Source organism: Balearica regulorum, chromosome 5, assembly GCF_011004875.1.
Source record: "Balearica regulorum gibbericeps isolate bBalReg1 chromosome 5, bBalReg1.pri, whole genome shotgun sequence".
Taxonomy (NCBI): domain Eukaryota; kingdom Metazoa; phylum Chordata; class Aves; order Gruiformes; family Gruidae; genus Balearica; species Balearica regulorum.
In genome coordinates, this window is record NC_046188.1 from 4,224,207 (window position 1) to 4,237,054 (window position 12,848).

The following is a 12,848-nucleotide window of genomic DNA, read 5'->3' on the forward strand; positions in this document are numbered from 1 at the left end:
ACAAATACATTTTTACAATTTCAGCAAGTCGATTAACTTACTAAGGGATCTTATCAGTGATCTCCATCCTCCATCGCTATTGCCCAAACCCTGTTAACCTCCTGGAGATGGCACTGTTGGAAAGAGCGCCAAGAAGGGTGAGCAACAGCAAGGACCGACTTCCATCAAAAGGAATAGACCTAAGGGTCTCTTCAGCTTGGTGAGGGCACAGCAGAGGACAAGGATAATTGATTTGGCAGAGCAGAGGAGATGCGATCTCTGGTGCAGAGAAAGGGTATAGGAAGCAGGGGTTCACTGTGTCCAAAAGCACAAGAACTATGGGGCATGACTATGAACTTCTAGGTGGTGGTTTCAAAACAAATAAAAGCAAACGGTTCAGAAGGAATGGATAGGCAAACTGTGGAAATCACTGGCACAGGATAATGCTGATCTGAAAAAAAAAAATAAGGTTTATAAAGTAATTCTATAAATTTCTGGATGTAAAATTTATTCTGGCCTATTAAATATAATGACCCTAATTTTGACTCAGGAAGCTCTGACCTGCAAATGGCTGGAGGCTGGTGGGTACTCTGGGAAAACATCGTTATATGCTTGCTGTGTTCCTGCCTTCTCCTACAGCACTAGGTGGACCTTTGGAGAGAATTAGCACAGTCATTTTTTTTTTGTGAATGCAGAGTAACATCAATATTTTTCATCTACAGTCTGCTAGAACTGAGAGCCAACTTCTCCTCTTGGAACTGTGTGGTCTCCTGGACATCTGCGATCTCCAGGAAAAGGGGGAGATCAAGAGTGCAAAGGAAATTCTGCATTTCTAAACACATCCTGTGCCAGCACCTGAATGAAGACTGGAAGAAACGCTGAGGATGTAAATACATCCAGCCAGCTACTGAGTACCAAAGGCAGGTGTGCACGTCGAGATGCAGCCACATCTGCAGTGTATGAACACATCCAAAGCGAAGGGCTGGGTTTGAATAAAGCTTTCCTTTGCTCCCTGATGTTACAGAAGAGACAGCTCATCACAGGTCCTTTCTAAGGTGAAATCCTACTGGTGATGGCTTTTGGTTGTGCAAAAGGTCCAGGAGCCCTTGTGGTGCCCTCCAAGCACATCTCCGGGGCTGGGGAAGATGCCTCTGGTGGACACGGATGTGGGCGGATCTCCCCGTGACTCTGCTGCCATCATTCAGCAAACAGGCTCGGAGCCGCTCTTCGCAAAGCCAAGCCGGAGTCCTGGGAGGACACCTGGGGTCGATGGGGCCATGCCCTCCGCAGAGCTGTTTTCATGTAAAACACAGCGTCAAGGCACAGGCAGGAGGTGGTGCAGGAAAAATGCCGACAGGGTGAAAAACAGCACAGGGCTCCACGTCAGGGCAAATTTTGGATGGACCAAAGTCCCAGCACATGCATTCATCTGCTGGGTGGAATAAGTGACTCACAGCTGATCCAACAGAGCCAGAGTTCACCACAGCCTCATCCCTCCTTGGGCTCTGCTAAGGTGCAAGCACCGATTGACGGATTTTTCCCTTCACTGCTTGTGCCTAGGTGGATGCTCTGCTATCAAATAAGGAGCAAGTTTGAGGTGCTTCTTTAAGAAGCCAGGTGAAAACTATGTATTAAAAATCCTATTTTACCCTTCCAAACTAGAATGCAGGATCCATGAAGGGAAGGAAATACCCAGTGTTTGGATCATTTCTGATGCTCCCTGTCATTATCATGCCTGCCTAGAGAACGACAAGGACGTTGTAGCCTCCTCTTTCATTATATTATGCAGGAATCCACCACTGGTTTGAGGTTAAGTGATGGATCCTCAGGAGGACAGACTCAAGGTCAAAGAAAAGTTTTGTGTCTAGATCACAGGACAGGGACGGAGATGGCCAGATACCTCTTCTGGCTCTGCTTGCTCTCCATATGTGACTGTGCCCAAGTCTCTTCATCTCTGTGCCCAAGTTCCTTATCTACAGGAGGGCATTAATATCTCCTTGTACCTGTTTGGGTCCTGTGATTTCAGGTAGGGACTAAGCACGGTAGAGGACCTTCAGACCTGCTATTGAGCTATGAAACCCCAGAATAAAGAGAACAAAGCATCTCTCGATGTCAAGATTCAACAGTTTTTCAAGCCATCACAGCTAGACTAATCGTTATTGTAGTAGGCAAGAGATTTGCCAGAGGTGTCCAAGCACTGCAGTCAAAACGAGGAGGGCCTCCGTCTTCCTTTGCTGGCTCCGTAGCAAAGCCTCTGTGTTCATCCCAGAATAGCTATGTGCAAACCTCGGTGCTTCTCTTCCAAACCAATTTGCAATTTTAGAAACTAATTTGCAAAGCCTCGGACCCTGTGGCTACCAGCAAAGCCTGGCTGTCTGAGCAGCACTCCTCAATTACGGCATCTCCAGGACAGCAGCTTTTGTCAGAGTGATGCTGTAAGCTTTGACTTGGGGGCGAATTTTCGTCTGGGAGAAGAAAGTCCTGCCAGAAGACTCTTAGGATCCTACAAGCCAAGAGAGGAGGGGTTGGAGATGGGATCAGGGTAACCACAGGTCTCTGGGGGGAGCTCCTGACACATGGCAGAGCCTGGGACCCCATTTTCCAGCACACCTTACCCCATGCCCTCACCAGTGCTCCAGCAATAATGTTTTTTGCATAACCCCCAGTGGACCTCACCGACAACCACCGTGAACAATTCATTTGGAGCCACACGAGGTTACTAAACCCTGCTGAGATATCCTCCTCATTTCCTATATCCATAAGCCACAAAGACTTCAGCATGACAGTACTTTTTAGGTATCAAAAGTCACAGCCTTCCTGCGGTAGGCGCAAAGATGAAGTCGCATCACGGTGAGTGAGCTGCAGAGGATCTGCCATCCAGCTCACGCTTCTCGGGATGCTGGACTGTGGGCCACAGTTGCCAGGAAGACACCTAGATAGTGGGGAAGTGGCTGCACACCCATCTTCAACCCCTTCCACTTTCCTTCACAGCTCGGACTGAATAAGAAGGGGATTAAATTGATATGCCTTATCTCAGACCTTCCAGGGATTTCTGTGCCAGCCGCCACAAACAAAGCACTCGCTCTGAAATAAGTAACATTTGCAAACAATACATTCCACAGTCAGAAGAATTACTGCATTTATAAAGCAGATATATTTGTCATACTTTTAAGCAAAGCTAAATACTGGCTAATCTGAGACTAAACCAATACTCCAGCTCTTCTCTGCTGCGTGAGCAAGGTAGTTTCTGATACAGGTAAGCCAGCAAGAAGCGGAATTGGCATGCCTGCGGCATGCAGCACTCAGGACCGGTCATCGCGCTGATTCTGCAGGATTAAACCACACGACTGCTGCAGCAAATGCACAAAACAACAACCAGAAATGCTGCACGGAACTCCTGGGTGTCTCCGCACCAGCACTTAACTCGCAGCTTCCCAAAAGCAACCCCTCTCCCTCTTGGCAGGGGCAGTGAAGAGTCTGATTATCACCGGCAAAACCCAGCACAAATTGAAGGGGTGGGAAAAAAATCACCGCTGCTTATCAGCTGGAAACTAGAAAGGGACCTGATTCTGGTTTCCCTGACAATTTTGTTGTCTTTTCCTATTTTTAAACAATTTCAGATCGAGAATTTTGCTAAATGCCTCTCTGATCACACGAGGCTGTACAGCAGTCTGCCACCCGCGTGGGACAGAGGGACATAAACACACGGGGAGGGAAACCCTCAGCCCCTGCCCTCAGTTTGTGTTAGATGCACAAGTTTAGGTGTGCTCCACTGAGTAAGCTGCTGCATCCATGAATATTTTGGTTTATACATCACTTTTACCATCAGCTGGTTGATATCCACAGTTTAGATTCTTATACAATTTGCAAAATTGAAATACTATGATTTTTTTAAAAAAAAAAAAACAGGGTTTTTTTTTTTTTTTTTACAGTTTCTCAGCAGAACACCCCATGTAGGATCTCACCAACCCGCAGCCTGGCACCAGGGCAGGAAAACCAAAGCAAAGGCAAATCTCCCAAAGGCCGTGTACGCGTCAGGACAACCACTCCCCTCGCAGCACCTAGGGAAAAGCAGGTGCCTCTGCCTCCGCAGGGCAGAAGCTTTCATTTCCTCATTTAAACACAATGCAAAAATAAGCACCAAAATAAACAGATCCATAAAGCAGCAGGAACGCAGCAAAGCAGTTGGAGACTTCTACAACGAGAATGACCTAAATCCAAGAGGCATTTGCGCACATGCTGCTGAGCCTCGTAACACCCTCACGGCCTTCAGCCTCCAGGACAACCCGGGATGCACCGATGCAGGGAAGCAAACCTGGGAGAAGCCTCTTTCTTTAATTTTTTTTTAATCTTTAAAAAAAAAAAAAAAGCATAGTGATTTTTTTGTTTGTTTGTTTGTTTTTTCACGGCAGCCTCCCATAGCGTGGGGCCCGGACACCCCCTTTCCCGGCCATCCCCAGCGGCCCCGCAGCAGCCGGGGTTATCGGCAGAGATGTGTGTAATTGCCCTGTCAGGCAGCTGAAAGGCGCTCGCCTTTAGCTGATGCCACTTCAAAATGAAATTCTTTCTTTGGCATGGCTATGTCTGATATGCAGGCATCAAAGGGGAGGCAGCAGGTCGCCGATGCCCCGGGCCACACATTTCCCTTCTAAAGGCAGGAATGAGAGTGTCAGCTCAGGGCTGGGGGGGGGCGAGACCAGGCAGCAATAACCCGGGCAGTGGGGCGATCCCCCCCGCCCCTATAGGCGCTGTGCATCCCTGTAGAGCCCTGCCATGCCGGGGATGCTCGGTCCCCATAGCAAGCACCCATCGCTGCCTTGTGGGGTGCCAGGAAGCACCCCGCAGCACCCGGCTGGGGAGGCACAGAGCCACCCGAAGGCTCTCCAGCAGCGGAGGGGACCCTGTGTCCTGCTCCCATGAGCAGGCACCTGGTGGGATGGAGGGGTGGAAAAGCCTCACTGGCACAGAGGAGGTTCAGGGCTGGTTTGGTTTTTCAGTTTTGGTTTTGGGTTGGTTTTTTTTTTGTTTGTTTCCAAGAGAAACGCAGGGCCATGCTCGCCTCCCCTCATGGCTCCCATCTCCTCTGTCCACCTGCACTCTTCAGGGAGCCAAGGCTTTTGGCAAGCTTTCCACTCCAATTTTTATTGGTTTCAACTAAGCTGCCCCTTTCAGAGGGTTGGAAAGCTTGAATCATTAAAGGAAAAGGGAAAAAAAAAAAAAAGAAAAAAAATCCATTATGCACCCTCACCCTGCTTCCCTCCCTTCCCACTCTCACCATCGCTGAGGACACGAGCCCCACGCACGCACCCCACCATGCCACAGCTCCCTATTTTCCAAGCCAAACACAATCCGTCCGATGCATTTGAGCCAGGGATTTCAAGGCTGTAGGTACCTCCAACTGTACCTGCTCTGATCACCTTCCTGCTCGGAAGCAATTTGGAAAGGACACAGCACAGGTAGCTATTAGCTAACACATATTTAACTGCTCCAGATATCTTTTTTTTTTTTTTTGGCATTGTAATGGGGCGATTTGATCTTCAAAGGACCCGTGCAAACCTTTGAAGCTTCCCAAAGAAGCCAATCTCCAGTGGGGAAGGGAGGAGGGGGGGGAATGTTAATAGTTTTAAAACCTGGGGAATCCTGAAGATGGACGAAGGGTATAAAACCCAGTGGGTTTAGCATAAAGCCCTCAGGTAAATCTTCACCTTCTTTTCAAATGCATTTTTGGTGGGTTGCTTTGCAAAGGCTTGGGCCAGGTTAGCAAGGTCGGCTCTATTCCCAGCGGCCGGGAGAAGCAGCTCTTAATCTCCAGGGACCCTCATCTCCCACGTGGCGCAGCCCCAGCACAGGGGGATCCGCGGTACCTCGGCGAGAAATAGAAAGACTAAAATTTTTGCAAAGTCTTTAAGGGGAAAAGGGGTGGGGGGGGTGGGGAAAGCAGGGAGGGGAGAAGAGGGAAGAAGATGAGAAGGAGAGAAGACAATATTCCCTGCTGCACTCCCAGCCAGCACAGCCTCAGCAGCACCCTGAGAGGTGAAACACAAAATGCATTTACCTTTAAAATAATGACTCATTTTATTTTTTTCTTTTAATATGTAGTTATAAATATATTTTGTCAAAATATATGATCATTATTGTCAAAAACATTTGCACATAAAGTCATAAATAAGGTCAAGGTGAACGTTTAGTTTAGAGAAGAGTCCAGCTATAGCAAGCAGTTCTGGGGTGGGACGGGAGGGAGAGAGAAGGGGAGGAGAAGGCGGCAGGGAAGGGGGTCAGCGGCACCCGCACCCCTCCACCACCATCTCCTGGTAGTTTTTCAGGACCACCTTGTCATACTCATCCAGGTAGAGCATGGAGATGGCGCTCAGCTCCGTGGGCACGCAGCAGGCCTTGGGGATGCTGGAGTTCACGGAGTTCACCAGCGTCTGCACGATGGCGTGGTTCGTGGAGTTGAGGTGGTCGGCCAGAGGGAAGGGGCAGTCCCCGTGGCAGTAAAACGCCTGGTACCCCGGGGGTGCCACGATCCAGTCGTTCCAGCCCACGTCGCTGAAATCCACATAGAGGGCATGGCGGCGGCAGTTTTTTTTGTTCTTGCGGGAACGCTGGTGCTTGGGGCTCCGGCGGGCTCTACGGGTCAGCGCGTGGCCTCGCCCATCGTGCCCAAAAGTGACCAGGAGCGGCCTGAGCTGAGCCCAGTCCCCGTGCCCTTGAGGTAAAGATCGGCTAATCCTGACGTGTTTGCCCTGATGAGTCTGTGCGTGGTGGAGGTGGGTCACCTCGATCACCAGCCCGTGGTTCGGCTGCTTGTCCTTGGTCCACCGGATCACGGCCGGGCTCACATCAAAGGTCTCCCAGCGCGTCACGTTGTGGTGCACCAGACGCGTGTCCAACAGGCGCGTAATGGCCTGAGCGCGCTCCGACAGCGGCTTCATCACTTCGTAAATGTTTATCCGGTGGAAGCCCCTCTCCCAAGCCGCGCTCGGCTCCTCCACCTGCTCCCGGTACAGCCGCAGCTCTGCTGAGGAGATCACCTCGTTTTCCGGCACGCTGCTGAGGTTGAAGACGAAGCGGATCCGGGGCGCCTCGCTGGGACCCGGGACGCTCTCCAGGTGCTCTGGAGGGGAGCAGGGCAGGGAGGGGGAAGCGGTACAAAAAAGCAAACGAGCACGTCAGCCTTGGGGGAGCCAGCCACAGCCCCCGGCGCAGTCAAAGCACGCACCCACGCTTCACCTGCCTGGCAGCCACCGGCACCTCGCTGCTCCCCCGCACATCCCTCCCGGCCAGACCCGGAGCAGCTCCTGCCCCGGCGCCGCTCGCTCACCCTCCGTATGCCCGCCCCTGGACCGGGTCACCCCTTCCCACCTCGCCTCCCCTTTCAGGGAAACGTTTCCCCTTTCGCTCTCCCCTCCTGCAAATCTCTCCAAAATCATCTCCCCGGCGAGGCGCGGCACCACGGAGCACAGAGGTGCCTTGTTACGGGGCGCAGGGGGAGAAAGAGAAGCGAATTCCAACACAGTAATGATGCGGCTGGATTAATAATTCAGATTTACTTTGGAAAAGAAACATCCGCTAGGAAACATTTGGATCAGATTACAAGGGCCTATTGAATAAACCTTATAAACACACAGCTGTAAGTATTAAATTCGAGTAGGGGTTTTTTGGGGATTTTTTTTTCTTAAGAGCAAACCCAAGCAGCAATCGCTTTGATAGTTCAAAAGAAACACACCAGGGGCGAGATCCCGCCCTCACTTTACTCCCGCATCCGATCCAGAGCCATTAAATCCACACGAGCCCAGGGAGTGACCCCGAGGCAGAGGCACCGAGGGAAACTCGCTGTTGTCAACAGAAGCAAAAGCACCTCAAAAATACGGTCAAGCTCGGGTTCAGCACAGGATGCTGGAAAAAACGCAGAGCAGCACGCCTGTCACCCACACAGAGCAGGCTGGGGGGGGGGGGCTGGGGAGGGCGGTTTTCCTCCCATAAATTTAGGGCCGGGAACGTCCTGCTTCTAAATGCATTTGTGAGCTTCCAAACGCAAGGAAATCCCGATCGCTACCGGGCTGGGAATTTACCTCCTCCCGTCACTGACCTTCATGGTGGAAACTCCTCACGGTGTTTGCCCGGCTGGTCGATCGCTCAGGGTACTGCAGGCTAATTTCTTGGAGGCTTTCCTCCTCTTCTCCAGACTGGAGTCGATAGAGATCCAGCATGTAACTAGGAACGACGGCTGACTTGCTGGGCTGAGGCCGCCTTCGCAGCCCAAACATCTGCAGCAGAGTTGTTTCGAAACCCCGCAAGAGTTCATGGCTTTGGGCAGAGCGGCGTCCGGATCCGGCTTGTCCCTGAAGCTCTGCGACTTTCTTCCTGCCGGTCTCGGGTATCAGGCTAGCATGGTTAGTACCTCCTAGCAGGACTTGGCATAGTAGGATGACCATCAGCATTCGGTTACCAGGAATCATGGTGTCTCTGGGGTGTAAAAAAACGCAACAACAAACAAGGAAAGTCAGGATGAGAAGTAAACCCCCCCCCTCCTCCTCCTCCTGTTCCGAATAAACTTAAAAATAAGAAGAAGAATAATAAATGGCAAAACGACATTAGAAGAAGCCCCCGAGCGGCAGCAGGCGCGCCCCGGCGGGCAGGGATTAGCCGCTCGCCCCAGGTTGCTCGCCGCCCGGCAGCCCCCACGGGCAGGCGGGTCTCCGGCGCATCCCGGCCCCGCTCGCCCCGCCGGGCCGGGCCGGGTCGGGGAGAAGCTGCGGCGGGGCCCCGGCGCCCGGCGGGGAAGGGGCGCCCGGCTCGGCGGGTCGTGGGGACGCGAGTTCGCGCCCCGCCGCCGAACCCCCCCCCCCCCCCCCCCCGGGAAGGAGAAACGGGAACAAGAACAAAATAAAGTTTAAAAAACCTAAAATAAAGAACGGTAACGTAAACCAAAAGCAAAGAGCGAAGCCGAGGAAGAAGAGGGCTGTACTCACTGACAGCAAGCAAGGCATATCAGCACAGTCCATGATTCTGGAGAGCCAGCCCGGACCCAGCGCGCCGAAAGCCTCGGGGCAGCGGCTGCCGAGCGCCTCCCGCGATCGCCGCCCGGGCGCAGTGCGGCCGCCGCCGCCGCCGGCCCCGGTTTTCTCCCGGCCCCGCAGTCACGTGGAGCCGCGCACCCCGCCAGCCCGGCCCGGCCCGGCCCGCCGCCCCCGGCCCGCCCCCGCCCGGCCCGGCCCCGCGGGGGACGGCCCGGCCCGCCCCGCCGCCCGCGCCAGGCTCCCGGCCCGCGGCGCCCGCCGCCCCCGGGGGGGGGGGGTGTGTGGGGTGTGAGGGGGCGGCCGGCGGAGGGGCTGCGCCCGGGGGTCGGGACCCCGCCGGTGCTGGGGCCGAGCTGCGGCGGGGCGGCGGGCGCGGGGACGGGGTTAGCGCGGTCCCCCGGGGGGTTCGCCCCGCTCCGCTCAGGTGCATCCCCGGGGGACCGGCACAACGCAAGGCGCGGGGCCCCGCGGCCCCCTCCTGCCACCCCCCCCTCTCTCCGCACGGCCGGGGGGACCGTCGGCGTGGGTGCCCCCGGGGCGGCCGTGACACCCGCACGGCCCCCGCCGAGCGCGCCGGGCCAGGGGAGCGGGCGCGGGGCGGCTGCTGTGCCGGCTGCTGTGCCGGGTCCGGTGGACCCGCCGAGGGGCCGGTTTGGGAAGGGAAACTCGGGAAGAAGGGAAACTCGGGAAGCGCCTCTCCCTTGACGAGAAGGGAGGGAGCGGTTGGGAGTAGGAAGCAGCTCCACGGAGAAAGGGACGGCGGCAGAGCCCCGCTGCCTCCCACGCTCACGCCGCCCGCCCGGCCCCGGGGGCCTGTGCTGCTGGAATCCCCTGCAGGCTCCCGGGGGCTGGGAGCCCGCTGCCAGGCCCGTGGATTATCCCTGCTCCCTGCCCTGGGTTCCCACCCGCCCTCCGGATTGTCTCATCCTTCTCCTACCCCTTCCCTCCCTGGCTGCCAGAATAACTCCCGTCCCCCTTCCCGCCAGGCCAGGTTCCCGGACCCCTGCCTGGATGAGAAGCAGGCGCCTTCCCAAGCCAGCACGGGCCGTGTACGGCCACAGCTGGCTGCTCCCAAGGGGTACGACAGGGGTGTCCTGGAGAAAGGATGCTCCCTGCCCCGCAGTTCAACCCCAGCGTTGCCCTGGGCCAGCTTTGGGGTTGAGACTGAGAGCCAGGCTTCCCAAGACTTGAGGCTGTTTGGGGACAGACTGGTCTGCCATTAGCACACATCAACTGGACACAGTGGGGGTGATGTATGAACAAGGTGTGGAGGAGGTAGCTCCTGGGAAAGGCCCCCTAATGAAGAGCAATGGATGCCATGTACTTTGGAGAGACAGAGTAGACCGAACGAACCCATGATAAATAAAGAGAACTCCACCAGAGCATTAAAATATCATCCCTTTGCCCTGCTGGGGTATCCCTTTGTGTTGGGCAAACTGTCATCCATGGAAAAAAAAGTTAATTTATGAGACCAAAAGATGTGGTCATGGAGTGGGCATGAGAACTCCAAAATTCAATTAACCACAACCAAAAGCCAGCTCAGGAACGATGACTATAAACCAGCACGTTCCCACAAACCACCAGGCCGCTGCGCCCAAATGGACAGCAAGCCCACAGCGTCGGCTTCCTCACAGCCCTGCCCCAAAACTCACACAATCAGATACGACTTCTTTTAATATTTCACTTTTTTTTCTTTTTTTTTTTTTTTTAGCTCAGACCTGACCCGTGCATTAGAAAAGCCCAGGGATGTCACTGAAAGGACACGCACAGATAAAAGGCAGTGCTGACACTGTAATATCTCTGAGTTATTCCTATAGCACTCTGAGTTTAAAAGAAACATCTGTTAGCAAGGTATTTGGACTATGAATCCATCAAAATTTGTGAAATATTGCTATCGCCATTTCAAATGTATCACACTGTGTGTTATTCTTAACAAGGAAAAACAATTTTTGGAGTAGCTGCTGTGCAACTTTTTAAAGTTAAATAACATTTTCATTGAAAATACTCCAGTCTATAAACAAAGTTTACGCAAGGGCCTGTAGAACACTGCTCTTAAAACAGACCTCTGGATTTGGAAAAGCAACTCGCTCCCTCTTTGTGGGAGCAGCAGCGATACGTTACTCTCTTTGTCTAAAGACCTCACTCGGATTTTGTCAGGATCAGAGAGCGGCCGCGTTTGAAACGTTTGTCACTGAGGAATTCAGTCCCACGGCATCCAGTGCTCGCTCTCATAAGCCGTCCCGTTAAACCGAGATCTGAAAAGTTGCTTAGGTAATGCTGGTTAACCATGCCGCTGTGCAAGGAGGTGGCCAGCGAGGGACAGCAAGCCAGTGGAGAGCAGTGTGGTTTAGGCTCTTGTAGGAGGCAATAGTGTATTTGAGTAACTTATTGGTTACTAAGAAGTGTTAGTCATGGGGAAAGCTGTAGTATTTATTCCGTAAAATGTAAATACATAACCCAAACCACAAAGGAATAACCATGGATGGAAATAGTGTAGAATTTACTGAGGGAGCTGAAATGCATGTCTACAGAAGCTGTATTTCCTTAGCCCCATAGGGAGTAATTCACCTTGAACGTAGCTTCTGCTCAAGCCCGTGGAGTTACACATAGTAACTGAATTCGGTCCAGGCACACTAAACAACCGAGTGTGTTATATATTCCAACCAAAAAAACGAATGCCAAAATAGAGCTAAAAATACAAATGTGGAAGGTTTGAACAGCAAACACTACTTAATTCAGCGGTAGATACAACATTGTGTGTTTTAAAGATCCAGCACGTCAAAAATAGAGAACATTATGTCTGTGCTCAATGCAAGATGCACCTCCCCCTGCATCACATCTCGCGTGGGTGAGAGGGGGCATTGGTGTGGTTCTTGCCTGTGGTCCAGTCCCAGCCATCTTCAGGATTCTGCTGCCAGGTTTTTATCTCCCCAGAGATAAAAACTTCTGGGGACCTCTGCACCTGGACAGCAAGACCATTGGCCTCCTCTGGAAGCTAAGCACCAGGTCACTGGGGACATCACCCTGCAAAGAATGGCCGGACAAAGAGATGATTCATGTATGTACAGACCTGGACTGTGACAGAAGACTTGTTTTGTCGGTGGCAGTGAGAAGTCCGGGGAGCTGGCAGGTCTCCTAGAGTCTGGGTACCCAGCTCTGCTTGCAGAGGTCACTAGCTGAGGGGCAATTATTTGCTCTCTTTTGTTTCAACCAGGTAATTGTGGATTTGCCCAGATGTGTTCCTGATAAAATCCCAGCCACTAACATTTGACTCATTTCCAGGTTTCGTGTGCTCAGGACCTACCAGGAGGCTCTGCAGGTCGATGTTCAGCACCTCTAGAAATTAGGCCAGCTCTGTTTACAAGGCAAACTTTTCCCTTAATGGCAGCATTTCAGGAGATGCCTCTGGACTCTGGGCAGAGAAAGATCTTCCCAAACCAGTTCTTGCATCCTCTGTTATTTTTAGAGCAGCTGCAGCTTTTGGGCTCCAAAGTTTGCAAACAACCTGCCTTAGGAAAAAAAAACCCAAATCCTCGTCTCACCAGACTTGGGCTTGAGCAGAAACAAGCCTAAAACCATAAATAAATAAATAAAGTCATATGTCAGAGACGTTTTAGTGACATGAATTACAGGAGGAGATGCCCATAAGTGTGCTAAGATCAATTCCCTCCTACTCTTTCCTTTCAACTGCCTAAGCTTGTCAATTAAAACAAAGAGAACTGAGCAAACAACTCCAAGGGATTACATTTTCCAAAGTAGCTCTTCACTAAAGAGCCGGACTACAACCGATGAAAACAAGTGCAGCTGCTTGAATGGTGAAAGGAACATTTTTTACAGCCACTCCGA

At 52.6% G+C, this 12,848-nt stretch overlaps 1 protein-coding gene across 3 annotated transcripts; it reads right to left on the bottom strand.

The window, feature by feature from the left end:
- Positions 1-5,572: 5,572 nt before the first annotated feature.
- On the bottom strand, positions 5,573-9,122 carry BMP4 (bone morphogenetic protein 4). Of its 3 annotated transcripts, none has more exons than XM_075753223.1 (4): positions 8,959-9,122; positions 8,072-8,448; positions 6,309-7,096; positions 5,573-5,843 (listed from the first exon to the last, which is right to left on the bottom strand). In XM_075753223.1, exons 1-4 carry the CDS (start codon positions 8,985-8,987, stop codon positions 5,781-5,783), a joined length of 1,257 nt encoding a protein of 418 aa, XP_075609338.1. In that variant the 5' UTR covers positions 8,988-9,122; the 3' UTR covers positions 5,573-5,780. The 3 variants fall into 3 exon arrangements, with proteins under 3 accessions (XP_075609338.1, XP_075609340.1, XP_075609339.1); XM_075753225.1 differs by having other exon boundaries at positions 5,578-5,843; positions 8,955-9,089; XM_075753224.1 differs by lacking the exon at positions 5,573-5,843 and having other exon boundaries at positions 6,090-7,096; positions 8,959-9,121.
- Between the last annotated feature and the right edge of the window lie 3,726 nt (positions 9,123-12,848).

What these genes read in the sequence shown, in the direction of transcription:
- BMP4 (XM_075753223.1), bottom strand. Translation starts at nt 8,987, where the DNA reads ATGGACTGTGCTGATATGCCTTGCTTGCT. An exon ending in GCTGATATGCCTTGCTTGCT is followed by an intron (nt 8,449 to 8,958) that starts GTCAGTGAGTAC and finishes TTTACACCCCAG; the next exon opens with AGACACCATGATTCCTGGTA. An exon ending in GAGGAGTTTCCACCATGAAG is followed by an intron (nt 7,097 to 8,071) that starts GTCAGTGACGGG and finishes GCTCCCCTCCAG; the next exon opens with AGCACCTGGAGAGCGTCCCG.